This window comes from Moschus berezovskii, chromosome 27, assembly GCF_049115385.1.
Source record: "Moschus berezovskii isolate FMDL1 chromosome 27, NW_MosBer_1.0, whole genome shotgun sequence".
Classification (NCBI taxonomy): Eukaryota; Metazoa; Chordata; class Mammalia; order Artiodactyla; family Moschidae; genus Moschus; species Moschus berezovskii.
This window is the reverse complement of record NC_142486.1, coordinates 9,078,942-9,095,520: the sequence shown is the minus strand read 5'-3', so window position 1 is coordinate 9,095,520 and position 16,579 is coordinate 9,078,942. Positions and strand designations below refer to the sequence as shown.

The following is a 16,579-nucleotide window of genomic DNA, read 5'->3' as shown; positions in this document are numbered from 1 at the left end:
CGTCAAGACCATGTTGCTGAACGGTCACAGGAAGGTCTCCAAGGTCACTGGCTCTTTGGGTTAGGATTTTGATTAAGAGGGGAAAAAAAAAAGGTCCTCAAGAACTGCAAGCAGAAATTTTACAAAATACTTCAACACATCTTCTCAATCTTATTTATTTTTTATGAATTTTTTGGCCGTACCACGTGGCTTGCGGGATCTTAGTTCCCTGACCAAGGGTCGAACCCAGGCCCCTGCAGGGAAAACTCTGACCATGGGAGAACTGTGTGCCTCCTCAGTCTTACTTTTTGTCTGGAGCTTTGGGATCCTTGGGAAGCAAAGGGCTGCCTGCGCCCATTTATTTAAGTGACACCCAGCTTCCCACACTCGATGGCGGGGCAGGAGCCCTCCCGCTGGAGCCTCACTGCAGCCCTGCCACACCTGTGCTCAGGCCTAAGCTGTCCTCCCCGAAGGTGAGGCCGGGCTGCAGGGCGTGAAGGGACGGGTGGCCAACAACTGTGTTCTAGATGTTTTTTTCCCTCTTAATTTCCTAACTTGCAGCATTAACTTCTCATGGAAAGAGCTCTCTCGTGTCTCATGAGACATCTGGAAAGAGATTCTTATCCCAGCCTTCTCTCCAGATCTCAGAGTTTTAGGGTTTTAAATATTTCTTTGGCTGTGCCAGGTTGCAGCAAGCCGGATCATCCATCTTTGTGGCATGCGGCACTTCTTTAGCTGCGGCCTGCGAACTCTTTGCTGCCTGGGGGATCCCTGACCGCAGGGATGGAACCCAGGCCCCCCGCATTGGGAGCACAGAGTCTTAGCCACTGAACCACCTGGGATGTCCCTCAGGGCCCCTCTGTATGAAACAAGCCTGACCTTGATTGCCTTAGAAGGTTCTAGTGAGGCAGGGAAAGCAGACAGGAGAATCACTGCTCTTAAACTGGAAATGTTTATTGAGATGTTTCGGTCAGAGGAGGCGCTTTGTCTCCCTGACTCTGGCTTTTCTGAGGCAGAAGGTCCCACAGGCTCCCGTCTGTCCCATGAGACGGTCATGTTCCTGCCCAGCCAGCCGGAGCCCCGGCCACTCCTCCCCGCCTGCCCCTTCCACAGTCTGCCCGCAGCGGACACTCCCACGAGAGGTTTGTGAAGTTAGCTGCGGCTTCATCTCTGCTTCAGTCAACCGAGGCCCAGAGAAAGGAGCGCCAGGGCACCCCCAAATGTTGAAGTACACGTAATGCTTACAGGAGACAAGTTACCATACAACCTCTACCCTGAAATGCAAAATATTAAATACGATGCCGCCTGCATAAATTAACTGTATAAGCTTATCCATCAGGAAATCCCAGCAACCAACGTTAGTAAGCAATTTGGGATCAAAATCCAAAGCAAAAAAAAAGGACACGAACACCCATGTAGTTCGATGTTTTCAATGGCGGTAGGGGGATGTGGCTGCCCCCAGTCCTGGGCACGGGACCACTGCGGGAGCCGCCAGACCCCAGGCTCCTGCCTTGCCCGTGGGAGCCAGTCAGAGGTTGGCTCCATATAACTGTCCTTTCCCAGGCCAGGTGCCCCATGGCCAACTGGTTGGTCCTCAGGACACGTTGACGCCCCTCCCAGGAGTGCGGTAGGGAGTGTAGAAGTTGAGCAGCTCTGGAGAAGGGGTCCTGGGGAGGCGATAAATGGTTCCCTGGCTCCTTCAATGAAGAGGAAAGGTATTTGTTAAAGAGGGAAAGGTTTGCCTGGCCTGATGCTTTGTCCCCTTGGCCCCAGGAGGATACACAGCGATGGTCAGTGAGCAGAGAACCTGCCCATCAAACAAGCGTGTTTCTTATTCCAGGAGCCAGGAGCTTCTGCCTTTTTTTTTTAGGTGAAAGACAGTGTGGGATCTTAGTTCCCCAGTCAGGGATTGAACCCCCATGGAAGCTCGGAGTCCAAACCACTGGACCACCAAGAAAGCGTCTGCTTTTTGTTTGAATTCTTGAAGGGACTTGACCAGGGGTACCAGGCCCTAACTCCACTCTGCCCCCAGCCTTGCCTGGCGGCCCTTCCACCTACTCAGACGCAGGGATTAGGCCTCTCCAGTCTTGTCAGGCCACTCGACACCAGCTTGTGGAGTTCAGACCTTCTTGTGTGTGAGGTCGAGGGTGTAAATTCCAGCCAGCCGGAGTCCGACCTCAAACCTGAGGCTCCCCATATCATTTATCAGACAGCGTACTCTAATTTCTTTCCTCTTAGGAACCTGCACAGGCTCTCTCCTCCTGCCCTCTCCCTGAATCCAGACACAGGTCTCTTAACTCCCCACTTTGTACGGATTCCTGCATGGTATCTCCAATTTAGCGGCCCAGACATAAACCAGCCTTGTCCACAAAACCCGCTCTGCCTGTCGCCTCCCTGATCTCGGTTGTCCTCTTGTTTGACTCGGGCAAACCCCCCAGGCCTCCTCAATCCTCACTCCACCTGGCAGCTGACATGCGGCGCGTCAGGGAGCCCCTTCAGCTGCACAAAGGGTCTGCCTCGACCACAGCCTCCGGGGTTCCTACCTGAAGGCCCCGGCCTCCCGGCCTCCCCTGTCCCCTGTATTCACATCTACGCAGAGGAGGGCAGCGACACCTGAGAAGCCAAGTCTCTCTTCCCTGCCGAGCACATCCCCCATCTCAGAAAAAGCCCAGCTGCGGGCCCTGCACTCTACCTCTGCCACTCCCCCGCCGCTCTGTTCGGTTCCCCTCCTGTTGTCAGACTCAGGCTCCTGTCGGGGGTCCTTCCCTCCCCCAGAAGGGTAAGGAGGGAAGCTCTGAAAGACTTCTCTGCCTCCCAAGGCAGGACTTGCCCCTGGCAGGTGCCCCCTAGGTGCTTGGTGAATGAATGAACCGTGGGCTCTGCCCTTTGGGCTGAAACGCCTGCGGCTGATCCTTTTGCTGGTTTCTCAAACGGCCCAGGCCTGCCCCCAGTGTGACAGGCTTGCCCATGTCCCGCAGATCGGGACTTCAGGCAGCCTTTCCAGGGCCCTTGGAGGCAGGGCCCAGGCTCCTACATCCTCGTGCTCGTGTCCATCCCATCCTCCACGCACTCTAAGTGGGGACCTCTGCAGGTGGCTTGTCCTCTCTGTGCCTTGGGGGGCACTTGGCACCATCACTGGCCCCCCATCCTGCCCCATCCCTGAGTCCAACGTGGGCAAGTCATCCTGGTCCTGCTGCTGCTTTTTTTTTTTGTGGCTGCACCACGTGGCATGCGGGACCTTAGTTCCTCCACCAGGGATCAAAGCCATGCTCTGCAGCGGCAGCGCGGAGTCCTAACCACCAGACTGCCTGGGAAGTCCCTGGCCCTGCTTTCTGTGAGGGTCTTGCGTGTCCCATCTAAGACGCAGGTCCCAGTAGCTCCACGTTGCAAGTGAGGAAATGGGTCAGTCAGTCAGTCCAGTCACTCAGTCGTGTCTGACTCTTTGCGACCCCATGAATGATCACGGGAGGTTAAATCACCCTCCAAGTTTGCAGAGGCCCACCCAGACTCACCACCCTGGACCGAACCTTCCTCCATGCACCTTCTTCCCTAGGCTTCGGTGGCTGCCACATCCCCATTCACATAATCAGGCTCCCCGTCTTCGTATGGGCTTCCTGCCAGGGAAAGCGGTGCTTCCTGCGGGGCTGGCTCTGCGGATCCGCGGGCAGATGGTCAGAGGGTTCACACGGCCACGCTCAGCCCGGCCCTGTCTCCGCAGATGGTACCACGCAGCCCATGGGAAAGGCTACACTGGGTGGTGTGTCTGTCCCATCCCCTCTGGGATCTGCCAGCAGTCTGTCCCGCCCAGAGCAGGGCAGGTGTGATTCCATCCAAGCCGCTGGACGGGCAGCAGGCCAGGAGGACCCAACCTCAGAGGCCACGGTGCAACCGGCCATGGTTGAGCCACTGCAGCCGCTGATGCATCAGAAGCTTCGCCATGGGATCAGCTGGATGTGCCTTGGGGGAGCCCACCTGGCCTCGTCCTCCCAGATCCCCTAAGCACCCCTCACTCCCCCTCCCCCTGACTGTGTGTCCCAGGCTAGGGCGGCCCCCCACAATGCAGCTGAAGGCGACCATTAGGGAATGCCTGGGCTCCGGCCACATACCCACGACTCTCTTGGACTCCCGCCACTGCTGGATGGACACCGAGTTCTGATAATCCTCAGACCCCTCGTCCCCTGCAGGGAGAGCACCAGGACAGGCTGGGGAAGGGGCAGCCACCGCGGCCATTCCTCAGGCTAGCGAGGTGCCGTGGCCGCCCCTCTAGAGGGGCAGCCTGCATCCTTCACATGCTTGGCAGACCCTCGAGGGAGGAAGGGAGATCCAGGGACTGACGGGGCCTCCTCCTGGGACACAAGGTCTAGTACTGGTGAACCCTGCAGCGGGAGCACCAGACCCCAGCAGTGCAACCTTACCTGATTCCACTCTCTTTGGCTTGCAAATGAGCACGTTCTCATAGGAATTGGTGTCATCGTCATCTGCCAGGGAGAGGGGAGAGAGTGGGGGGTGCTGGTGGGTCCTGCCCAACAAGCCTGGCTCTTCCTCCCTCCCTCTGTCTCATCAAGCCCCCTCTGGGTCCCACAGGGCCTTGAACATTCTCCTGGACAAGCTTCTTAATGGGCACAGGCTTGGCTCCGTGGCTTCCACCCTGGGCTCCTTCTGTCTTTCAAAGCTATCCCTGAATGCTCTGGGGAGGGGCAGGCCCACCGTGGATAGTTAAGAGAAGGGAGACCCATCTCTATGCAGGCAAAGAGGGGCAGGCAGAGCCACTGGGGGCACAGGAGACAGGAACCTGACTAATCCATCAGGCGTGGGGGCAGGCTGAGGTTCCTCTGCCCGGGGGCCTAGGCTGGGTATGGCATATCAGAGCCTGGTACCCTGGCTTTGCACACCCCAACCCCCCAACGAGGAAGCCAAGCTCTAAACACCGCCCCACCCAGCTTCCATCTTTGTTGAAGAGGCTCTGAGAAGTGAGGGCTTTCCCCCAATACAGGAGCGCAGCGGGGGAGAAGAAGACCCTCACTCCCACTCCAGCTCGGCCTGGGCAGGGGCCCAGGCCTGTGCCCCCTTCAGCAGGCACTGCCCACCTTCTTATTCTGTAAAGCCAAGGTGTTAAGAGCCCAGGGTTCCAGCACCCTCAGGGCCGGCAGGGCTTGGCATCCTTCAAGCAAGTCTGCCCCTTCCAGGGCCTCCCTCCAAGGACCCATGTGTGCCCAGCCTTGAGGGGGGCCCTGAACGACAAGGGGACCAGCCTGCCCCCGGTCCCTGCCCTCAGCTCCCCTTCTGCTCCCCAACTCCTGCTCCCTCCCATCCCTGCCCTCCTCCACATCTCAGCTCCTGCCCGCGGTGCCAGCCTCTTCGGTCCTCCTAGATCCTCCCCAGTCCTCCCGGGTCCTCCCCATCCTCCCAGGTCCTTCTAGATCCTCCCCATCCTCCTCAGTCTTCCCGGGTCCTCCCCGATCCTCCCTGATCCTCCTCGGTCCTCCCCCGATCCTCCCCGGTCCTCCTGTCCTCCCAATCCTCCCTCGATCCTCCCAGGTCCTCTCCCGATCCTCCCCGATCCTCCCCCGGTCCTCCTCGGTCCTCCCCGATCCTCTCTGGTCCTCCCGTCCTCCCAGGTCCTCCCCGATCCTCCCCGGTCCTCCCAGGTCCTCCTAGATCCTCCCCATTCTCCTCAGTCCTCCCGGGTCCTCCCCATCCTCCTCAGTCCTCCCGGGTCCTCCCCGATCCTCCCTGATCCTCCTCGGTCCTTCTCGGCCCTCCTCGGTCCTCCCATCCTCCCGATCCTCCCCGGTCCTCCCCGGTCTCCCCGATCCTCCCCCAATCCTCCCTGGTCCTCCCCGGTTCTCCCCGTCCTTCCGGTCTGCCTCGATCCTCCCCCGATCCTCCCAGATCCTCCCCGGACCTCTCGGTCCTCCCGGGTCCTCCGAACCCTCTCTGGCCCCGCCCCGGGGGTGTGGCCTCTGAAGCTGATCTGCCGCCGCCTCTGCCTCACCTTCCGCGGGCTTCTGGAACGGATCGTAGTTGTAATAGTCCGTGGAGGTGGGGTCTCTGACAAGAAAACACAGACAGCCGCAGCTGCGGGGCAGCCCCGTGGTGGGGGCGGGGGCTTCACGTGGGGGGCGGTGGGACCACGGCTGCCCCAGCCGCCGCCACTGCCCCCGGAGCCCGAGGCGGGCTCGGCCAGGGTCTCGCCCCCGAGCCACCCTGGGGCCGAGAGCGCGGTGGCCTGGCTCCAGCCACCGCGCCGGGTGACTTCAGGCGAGTCGCCTCCCGCCCCGAACCTCAGTTTGCCCACCAGGGAGCCCAGGAGGAGACGTCCTGGGGGCCCTTCCTCTGGAGGGTCCGCCGGCGCAGGGTGAGCCCCGCCCGGCCCCGAGCAGGGCTGCGCCCCTGCCCCGGCCGCGTCCCCACGAAGCCGCGGTCCTCCGAGGGGCCACGGTGCTGCGGGGGGCCTGCCCGCGCCCGCGGGTTTCCAGGGCAGGAGGCCGTCCTCGCGGAAGGAAGCTGGGGGCGGGGCGGGTGGGGGCGGCGGAGGTGGCCAGGGCCCGCAGAAGGCCGCTCACATGTAGGCTTCCTCTGATCTGGATCTGCTTCCTGCGGGAGGGGGCGAGAATCAGGCCGCGGCAGGGGCTGTGGGCTCGCACTGCCGCCCGCTCCTGCCCAGAACCCACCTACCTTTGCTGAAGTACTGGTACCTGGGGGATGAAGAATCTGGAAGAAAGTCCAGGCCCATTGGCTCAATGCTGGTTCCCCAGCCCGGGCCCCTCCAGGGGTTTCCCAGCCTTCACACCTTCACACCTGCTCTCTGTCCCCTCGCCCCACTGGGCCAGCCATCAGGCCTCCCAGCCCAGCTTGCACGTCTCCCCTCTGGGAAGGCCTCATGTTTAGTACCTGTCCCACCAAGTATTCACCTGTCTCCGTCCCACCTCGCCCCAGCCCCCACCCCTCGTGTCCCAGGTCACTCACCCTCGAGGCTGGGGGAGAACCGCAACATCTTGTCCTTCCTGCATGGGAGCGGGGACAGGGCTGAGAAGGGGCTGGGAGGAGGCCCCCAGGGTTTCTGGGGGTCTGGAGCCCACAGCCCCCCTGGTGGGGCCCTCAGAATCTGAACTGAGGTCTGAGGAAGGAGCAGGGTCTTGGCCTGGGCTCCGCCAGGTGGGGACTCCCCAGGGCCCTCCTTATCACCTCCCTTGGGTCTGGGTTTGGAGGCTCATTCCTACCTTGTCAACTCCATGTTGGAGGCCGTGTCCCCGGGCCAGGCCTCCCTGACAACTGCAAAGGATGAGGGGGTGTTGGCTGGGTCCCAGACCAGCTGGCCGGTGTAGTCCCTTCACCCCATCACCCAGCCCGATCAGGCCTGGCCTCAGCCTCAGAACAATGAGGATGAAAGGGGCTTTGAGGCTGACACCCCCAACCCTGAGCCCAGCCTGGGACCCGTCTGCCAGGGGACTCACGGGTGTAGGTCCGGGCCACTGCAAAGCTCTGCTGATTCTCTTGCCTGGAAACACAGAGCTGTGCTGAGTCAGGGCCTGGCCTCCCACAACCCCAGGGACAGAGAGAACAGATGGACAGGGTGGGACAGACCACGGCGAGAGTGAGGGGGTGCTGTCAGCCCTCCAGGACTCAGATCTGGGGCTTCCTGATGTTCTCGTCTATACAGCTCCCCTGCCTGCCCACCGGGTACCCACCCTTCTCACAGGGGACTGGGCTGGAGCCAACCAGACACATAGATGGTCAGGAAGGTGTGCGGGCAGGGCTGAGAGAGCTGCTCAGGGACCTGGTGGTGACTTCAGCCAGGAGCAACAAAGAGGCTGCCTCCACCACCTACCACCCCAGGAATGTTTAAGATTCCTTTGAGAGCATGGCCTGCTGGAGATGTTCAAACTTGCCATTTATTCCCCAGTAACGGATGAGGCAACTTCAGGGCTTAGCAAACACAGCTAGGCATCTAACTATCACTTTCTTCCTTTCAAACAGAACCTGATTTATATTTAGACAGTCACTCATCCATCTATAAGACTCTATTTCCCAATAAATGAACGACATCAAACTAACAACTTTCTGCTCAGCCAAGGAAGTCATCGATGAAACCAAAAGGCCATCTGCTGAGCAGGAGAAGCTATTTGCAAATGATATAGCTGATAAGGGGTTAATGTCCCTTATAATATAATATATAAACAACTCATAACAACCAAAAAACAACAACCTGATTAACAAAATGGGCAGAAGAACTGAATAGACATTTTTCTAAAGAAGACTTGTAAATGGCCAACAGTTATGAAAAGATGTTCAACATCACTAATTATGAGGGAAATAGATGCAAATCAAAACCATGGTGAAGTTTCACCTTAGACCTGTTAAAACAACAATATTATCAAACAAGCAAGAAATAAAAAGTGTTGGTAAGGATGTGGAGGAAAGGAAACCCTTGTGCATTGTTGAGAGGAATATAAATTAGTGTAGTCACTATAAATTCAATATGGTGATGCCCTCAAATACTAAGGATAAAACTACCATATAATCCAGCAATCCCATTTCTGGGTATTTATCTAAAGAATATGAAATAACCAATTTGAAAAGCTATATATAGCACTGCAGAAGACTCTTGAGAGTCCCTTGAACAGCAAGGAGATCAAATCAGTCAATCCTACAGGAAATCAACCCTGAATACCCATTGGAAGGACTGATGCTGAAGCATCAATACTCTGGCCACCTGATGTGAAGAGTTGACTCACTGGAAAACACCCTAATGCTGGGAAAGATTGAGGGCAGAAGGAGAAGGGGGAGGCACAAGATGAGCTGGTCGGATGGCATCACCGACTCAACGGACTTGAATTTGAGCAAACTCTGAGACACAGTGAAGGACACAGGAGCCTGGCGTGCTGCAGTCCACGGGGTTGCAGAGTCTGACACGACCTAGCAACTGAACAACAACAACAAAATATGTGCCCCTGTGTTTGGTGCAGCACTGTTTACGATCGCCAGGACATGGAAACAATCTAAGTGTCCATCAACAGACGTGAATGAGTAAAAAGGATATGGCATATATACACCATGGAATACTATTCACCCGTAAAAGATAAAATCTTGCTATTTGTGACAACGTGGTTGGAACTCGAGGGTATTATGCTAGGTGAAATTAGTTAGAGAAGGAAAAATTCCATATGATTTCACTCATATGTGAAATATAAAAAACAAATAAAAAATAAATGAACAGACCAGACAAAAACTAACTTGTAGATACAGAGAGAAGAGTAGTGTTCACCAAATTTGGGAGGGCAAAATGGGTAAAGGGGATGAACTGTGTGATGACAGATGGAAACTAAATGTTCGCTGCTAAGCTTGATACAGGGCATACAGAAATAGAAATAAAATACCCTACATGTGAAACCTAAATAATTTTATAAACCAATGTTACATCAATTGTTTTTTAAAAAGACTCTATTACCCAGCCTCCCTTGCACCTAAGTGTGACCATGTAATTAGACTCTGGTTAATGAAACGCAAGCCAAGACTGTTGGACTTTCAGGAAAGTGCCTTAAAGGGGGCACTGCCAACTGGGATGCACCCTTTTTGTCTTCCTTCTTCATTCTTACTGCTGCATGGAATGCAGAGACGAGGGCTGGAGCTTTAGCTGCCATTTTGGCCCATGAAGTGCCTTTGGGAATGAACGCCACCACTAACGATAGTGGAGCAGATTAGCTAATTATAAAAGCCTTTTGGGTTTCTTCCATGGACCGGAATGGCCACCTGGTCCAGTCTTCCGGGAGCTCCTGAGGGGTGAAAGTGATCTGATTTAGGAGCAAGGCCCTAAATCGACAGAAGAGAGACCAGCATGGTTTCCCAGAGGAAATGATGCAGGAGCTGGGGGCACAGGCTGGTAGGACTGAACCCAAGTGAGGTGGGGAAAGCCCAGGTCTCCCCTCTGATCTCCCACTCAGGCCTCTTTCCCCCCCTCCCACAGGGGGAGGTTTAACTTGTGCCTCTGAGGATCTTCAGTTCTCAGATTAATCGGGGGCCTGGAGTTGGCAGGGACTAAGGGAGGAGGGGAGAGGGGAGATATTGAGGAACTTGCCTTGGGGCAGGGGTGTGGGCACTGGGGAGGGCACCAGGGGAATCCAGTCCACCCCCCCCCAGTGGAGGTTGTGGGCTGGCGAGCCAGAGGACCAAGGGACCCCAAAAGACTGGGAAGGACCAGCCCCAGCCCCAGGAGTGGGCATGGATGGGAAAATTCTATTTTCAAATCTCACTGTGGTTTTTCAGTTGCAAAAGGAAATGAGAAGAGGGTGTGTGAGCGAGTTTGTATGTGAGTGCCTGCCCAGGCGTGCAAGCAGGCCCTGTGTGTGTGTGTGAGAAGTGCATGCATGAATGAGTGCTGGGGGAGCCAGTGGGTGTGCGTGGGCGTGCAGGCCCGTGCACATGTGTGCACGCAGGTCTCAGAGCCCTCCACCAGCACACCGCTGGCCGCAGCCCTCCTGCCGGGGTCCTGACACTCGGGGGTCAGTGACAGCGTTTCATCTTCCCTGACCACCTCCCTGCTTCCAGCTCTCCTGCGACTCCCCTTGGCCCTTAGGACAAAGGCCAAGGCCTCTGGCCACGGTCAAGACTCCTTCCTCCAAATTCAGCTCACTACTCTCAAGACATCAACCCCAAGACGGTGTCCACCCCGGCCTTAAGTCAGTGATTGCCCACACTGTTCCCTCTCTCTCTGGAATGTCCCCCTTTCCTCTTTTGTCTCTCTTCAGATTCTTCCCACCTCCTCCAGGAGGCCTTCCCTGATCCCCCAAGTTTCATGCCCACATCCTCTCTCAGACCCACCACCTGCTCTGTGGTCCCTGGTCCCTGTCCCTGCCACGGGAGGGCGGGATTCCTCCGTCAACCCCCCCCCAGCACAGCCTAGTCCCCACAGGGCTGGGGTCATGGTGGGGATTTCTGGAGATGCTCCTGGGCTTGCTGGAACGTGCCTCCCACCCTCCCCGACTAGTCTGGGGCAGGGTCTGGGCGGTCCCTGGGCACCCCCTCGCCCTCCCCTAAGTGCTGAGGACCCTCTGGAGCCCGGCGTGGAGGAGGGCAGAGTGAAGGGGTGAAGGGTGGGGGCGGGGAGGCACGAGGGGATGCCCACAGGAACGGCGCCGCCCAGGCAGGACACACAACATCACCAGGCTGGGGAGACACTCACAGACTCCTCTGCTCATAGATTTTCTCAGACTTCTTTGCACCTGCAAGAGCAGGACTAGATTAGCCAGTCCCCTCCCCCCGGCGGGGCTGGTTGGGAGCTGAGCTCCGAGGCCCAACCATCTCCCCTGTTGCCCTGGCCTCAGACCGGACGTGGGGGCTGAGCCACTCATCACTGGGGGCCACCTGACCCTGGCGAGATTTGCTCTTAGGAGAGCGGAACATGAAGGCAGACACTGCAGGCAGCCCAGCCCCCTCTCCCCTCCCTTGTCTGGTGCAATCCATGCGCAGACAGATGCCTTTGACCCTGGAGAACCAACGCTCCCATTCAGTCAGACCCGTGGCCTTCAGAGAACAATCAGGGGCTGGGTCCCTGGATTTCACTTCTGCGCCCCCAGGCTTATCTGACTGCCCCTTCCGAGCAGCCAGGTCTGGGCCTGAGTGGTTCTCTGGGGACACTGCCCGCTCCTCCCATAGGCCCACGACCCCCAGGCTTTACCTGGGCGAGAACAGCGCACACACAGGCCGGCCGTTGCCCCCAGCAGCAGCAGCAGAGCTGCCCCGGGCCACAGCAGCTCTGTGTCCGCGCTCATATCCACTCCGGGCCGCTCTTCTTCCTGCAGGGCTGCGACAGGGGGCACTGTGAACCAGGGTGGGGGTCGCAGGGACTCCCTCCCCCAGGAACCTTTCCCTCACTGTCCCCTGACAACCCAACGTCCCCTACCCTCCCTGCTCTGGGACCAGACGGGGACAGAACCAGCCCTGTCTTCTCATCTGACCCCAGACCGGTGCCTCCGGCCCCCGGGGCCATCATCAAGTGCTGGAAGGTTCTGGAAACCTGCCTGTTTAAGTGCACACTCCCACGCACACCTTTGCTTAGTCTACCCAGCCACCCCTCAAGGGAGAGGCTCGCGCCATTTCACAAACAGAGAAACGGAAGCCCCAAATTCCACAGCTGCAAAGGGGAAAGGCAGGAATTGAATGCCAGCCTCCAGACCCTAGGGGCTTCCTAGGAGGTGCTGGTGGTAAAGAAAACCTGCCTGCCAATGCAGGAGACGTAAGAGACGTGGGTTCCATCCCTGGGTCAGGAAGATCCCCTGGAGGAGAGCATGGCAACCCGCTCCAGTATTTTTGCCTGGAGAATCCCACGGACAGAGGAGCCTGGCAGGCGGCAGACCACAGTTTCGCAAGGAGGCAGACACGACTTAAGTGACCCAGCACGCATGCCAGACTCCAGACCCTAATGCCAGTTCTGCTCTTTCATCCTGTGATGAAACATCCTGCGAACCCAGCTTTGTTCCCCAAGCCCAGAGTCCACTACCCCTTCTACACCGGAGCCCCCATCCACCCTAGGCTGATTCTGTGCTCCCACCCAAGGCCTCCCGGGGAAGCTGGGGGTGCGATTTCCATTCCTAAAACACCTGTCTACCCAGATGCTCTGGCTTCTCCTGTCCTGGGAGCTGGGAGGAGGGAGGTCAGGGAGGCTTCTCGGAAGAGGTGGGCCTGAGACCAGGAGGGGAAGAAGGGCGCCTGGGCAGAGAGGGACCTTGGCAGCTGGTGGAGGAATGTGCTGGGAGGTGGGGTTAAGAGGCCGCTCTGTGGTCAGTGACCGGTCCCAGCCTTGGGGCCTCAGCGAAGCCACAGGCAGCCACCTAGCAAGGCCTGCTGAGTGCAACTTCAGCCCTCTTGAGGGGCCCTCCAGGAAGATTTGTTGCAACTCTAGAGAGACTCAGCCCCCTTTGCAAAGGCCAGTGACAGAGGGCCGCAGGAGACCTGCGGGGCCTGTGCCCCATAGTGGGCACGTGGAGCCCACGCTACGGAGCATCTCCTCTGTGAACACCTGTGCCTCCGACCTCGGCCACCTGGGAGGAGGCTTCTCCCCGCTTCACAGCTGCGGGAGGCGAGGCTGAATGAGATCTGAGCTTTGTGCGGGCCTCCCCGCTCTTTTCGGCTCCCCCAGTGGCCTGCACCATACCCCGTGGCTCCACCCACCACCCTGAGCTTCCAGAATCCCCGTTTCAAATATGACAGGGAATCTTCATGAAGGGCCCAGCCTCTGTCAGCGGCCCGTCATGCAGAAGTCACCTCTCCTTCCCGCAAATGCCAAGTGAGTCAGCGGGAGCATCACCATTCCCAGATCTCGGGACCCAGTGGCCTCCGCATGAAGAGAGAGCATGGACCAGTCACCCCCGGGGTATCGTTTCAGGGGGGCCTCAGTTCCCCATCCTCTAGGAGCCGGGGTACCATCTTCCCGGGCCGCATACCCTCCGCCTTCCGCAGACCTCCCTCTGGGCCAGGGCCGCCTCCCTCTCGGGCCCCCAGCAAGGCCCACGTCCATCCAGGGCTGGTGAGGTTGGGAGCCCCTGGTCTTGGACGGGGCACCCCTACCTGTATCTCAGGGTCTCTTGGCCTCAACTTTCTCATCTGTAAAACTGGGATCAACCAGGGCCTTCCTCCAACAACTGTGGGGAGGACACACGTCCAGCCTGGACCACAGTCAGAGTTTCAGGAAGAGAAACTTGCTGAGTGTCGCACTTCCGGCCAGCTGTTTTGGACAGTTCCCTCAAGCGCCCACCCTTGACACGTTTATCTTTGGGTCGAGACAAAGGCTCTTTCTGCCCCCAAGGATGTTTGGGGGTAGACCCACGGGGGGTTACTCCTGTGGGACAAGGGTCCGGCACTGGCCACCCCTGGGGTCTGCTTGAGACCCCAGGGGCAAGTCCACATGCTCAGCTTGGCATCCGAGGCCCGAGGACCAGGGCTGCTGAGCTCTGCTGCCTCCCTCCCTGAGGACCCCTGACCGCCAGAAAGCCCTCTTGCTTCCTGGCTCTGCTGTTCTGGGATGAACCGCACAGTCAGGCGTGCCCCTAGCCCTGGTCCATCTTCCCCCGGCCTGGCACTGCATGAGAGAAGAGGGCAGGGCATGAGAAAAATTTTGCCCCAGCAGCTGAATCCCAATGCCACCGGTCACCCTGTTAAATGGGGGGAAAAAATGACACTCAACCCTCGGGTTTGTCATAGGAGACCCAGCACTGAGGTGATACCTGGAAGGTGCTGCTGATGGCTGGTGGGGGGCACAGTTGGCTCTGACCACCATGACTTGTCATCATCACGGTCCCCGCGGGCTGGGAAGGGGGTAGCTGCATTCTGGTTGGATGGCCTGCATGGGGCAACCCTGCCTGAAGCCTTCCCTGCCTGCTCCCCCAGACACACAGGCCTGAACCTGCCCAGGGTGGGGCATCGTGCTGGGACCCTGGGAGACCCCTGGGATCTGAAGCCACGTGTGGCTGTTGCCCCCAGCCCCGCAGTTGTCACAGAGCCACACAGCATCACCTCGGAGAGGTCAGCTCCTTTCTTCTCCAAGGGAGGAGAGGGCGGCCCAGAGGGGTGAGTACTCTGCCCAAGGTCACACCGCTGAGCAGTCACAGAGCCAAGATCTGTACTCAGGGCAGGTGGACTCTAGGGCCTACACTCCTTCCCATAAATCCTTTCTTAAATTACATTTTTTTTAAGAATCACACAAGATGGTTTTTAACAGATACATTTGGAAAAACAAAAAAAGATTCATTTGAGGAAGCAGCTCGGACTGCCTCTTCCCCGACACCGAGACTGACTCAGTTTGTCCTCTCTCCTGTTTTCCCACCCAGGTCTGAGAACAGGCAGGGTGGCGGCGGGGGGAGAGAGAGGGGCTGGGCCCCCCCAGCACCAGGAGGGGCCCCAGGGGCCAGGCTGCGCCGGGGGGAGTGGGGAGGGGAGGGGAGGCTGCCGCAGCCCCAGGGCTGCAGGCCAAAATAGCAGAAAGGGAAGTGGGCAGTTTTCAGATGAACAAGGTTTGCAACAAGCCCACGGCGGAAGAGCTCTCAGGGTTGGGCTGAGTGGCCCCAGCACCCAGCCTCCCGCCCCCAAAGGCCCTTGGCGACCCTCCTGCCCAGCACCCCCAGCTCTCCTCTTGCTGTGGATGGGGAAACCGAGGCCAGCCGGGGCCAAGGGGCAGGCTGCGGGGTAGGGATAGTCAGAGGCACCCATCCCAGCCCCGGGAAGGCTTTATCTGCTGGACTCTGCTCTGTTTCCCCAAAGAACCTTGGCCTTCAGATGAGGCCGACCAGAGGTCTCTAAGGGAGGTGCTTGATGCTCGGGCAGTTGGTGCAAGGCCGCGGGGAAGCTCTTGTTCTTGGCAGGGGAGGGATATGGGGAAGGCCATGGCCTCCCGTTGACAGAACAGGGCACTGGGAGCACCCCAGGGCCTGTAGTTTCTCGACCTCCCCGCACAGCAGGGACCTGGTGGCCAGGCTGGGGGCTGGATGGGGGCGGCCGGGACCGCTCTTCCTCCGGGCTTGGGGCAGGACCTTGGCCTGCTCGGCCGGAGCGCCTCTCCCATCCTCCTGTATTTCCACAGCAGGGTCGTTACAGCCCCATTTTACAGATGAAGAAACCAAAGCTCCTGAGCCCCCGGGAGCCCTGTCCAGCCCCTCGGCAGTCTCTGGAAGTGATGGGACCACCCTGGGCGCTTCCCAGGGCTGTGTGGGGTGGCCGGGGAAGGCAAGGGCAGGAGAGGGGCCGGAGCCCCAGAAACAGCTGCCCCCGGGGTGCCACAGGGGCTGGGGCAAGCGGCCCCTAGCTGGGGGGCACCAGGACAGGACTGGGGCCAAGGAAGAAGGTGTGGGGCGTCCTGGTTTCTTCCCAGCCCACCCAGCGGGCAACCAGATGCTCCTACCAGGCCACCAGGACCTCTCCCATCCCCCCTGGGATGTCGGGGGGCAGCCTCAGGACCCCAGGCTCAGGCCCAGGCTCCAGGTACCCCTGGGAAAGGCTTACCTGAGAGCGGGGGGCCTCCTCACTGCGGCCACCTCATCCTGAGCCCGCACACCTGCCCGAGCTGATGCCAACGCCACAGACACTGGCGGGCAGCAGGCAGGGCGGCGGGTTTCCTGTCAGCCACTGAATCAGCCTTCACACATCCGCTGCTCTGCCGGACAGGCCCCGCTTGCAATAGACGGAGGGGGGGAGAGAGAGGACATGGAAACACAAATGCACGCAACATGCACGCTGAATACACACGCGTGAACCCCTGTCTCAGAGAGGGAGAGACTCAGAGAAACAGGAGAAAGAAGGAAGAATGAAATGCGGGTGCTTGCATAGACACACACAGGCAGCCAGAGGGTAAGACACGGACACACTAAACACACACACACACAGAAACACACGTCCACACTAAAACACACACACACACACACACATGAAGAAAACCAGAAAGACACACACACAGATACACATGCAGGTAAAGCACGAGAAAGAAAGACACCCACACAGAGACGCATGGCGGGTGCATGCCACGGCAGACATAAGGAACGGCCAGAGGCAAAGACAGATGGGTGGAGTGGACAGCCTCCGGCGCCAGAGGGAGGGAGACCCAGGTGATGGG

At 58.7% G+C, this 16,579-nt stretch overlaps 1 protein-coding gene across 8 annotated transcripts; it reads right to left on the bottom strand.

Moving 5' to 3' along the window:
- Positions 1 to 912: 912 nt before the first annotated feature.
- Positions 913 to 16,130, bottom strand: LAT2 (linker for activation of T cells family member 2). 8 transcript variants are annotated; one of them, XM_055410032.2, is made up of 13 exons: positions 15,973 to 16,130; positions 11,657 to 11,782; positions 11,162 to 11,201; positions 7,437 to 7,480; positions 7,203 to 7,254; positions 6,949 to 6,986; positions 6,658 to 6,693; positions 6,546 to 6,576; positions 5,975 to 6,030; positions 4,395 to 4,457; positions 4,086 to 4,157; positions 3,521 to 3,629; positions 913 to 1,676 (listed from the first exon to the last, which is right to left on the bottom strand). In XM_055410032.2, the coding sequence occupies exons 2-12, from the start codon at positions 11,748 to 11,750 to the stop codon at positions 3,529 to 3,531; spliced, it is 627 nt and encodes a 208-aa protein (XP_055266007.2). In that variant the 5' UTR covers positions 11,751 to 11,782; positions 15,973 to 16,130; the 3' UTR covers positions 913 to 1,676; positions 3,521 to 3,528. The 8 variants fall into 8 exon arrangements, with proteins under 8 accessions (XP_055266007.2, XP_055266009.2, XP_055266008.2 ...); XM_055410034.2 differs by having other exon boundaries at positions 11,657 to 11,774; positions 15,973 to 16,123; XM_055410033.2 differs by lacking the exon at positions 15,973 to 16,130 and adding an exon at positions 13,546 to 13,677.
- Positions 16,131 to 16,579: the final 449 nt, after the last annotated feature.

What these genes read in the sequence shown, in the direction of transcription:
- LAT2 (XM_088833272.1), bottom strand. Translation starts at nt 12,234, where the DNA reads ATGGAACCCACGTCTCTTACGTCTCCTGCATTGGCAG. An exon ending in TCCAACATGGAGTTGACAAG is followed by an intron (nt 6,987 to 7,202) that starts GTAGGAATGAGC and finishes GCTCCCATGCAG; the next exon opens with GAAGGACAAGATGTTGCGGT. An exon ending in GTACCAGTACTTCAGCAAAG is followed by an intron (nt 6,577 to 6,657) that starts GTAGGTGGGTTC and finishes CCCCTCCCGCAG; the next exon opens with GAAGCAGATCCAGATCAGAG.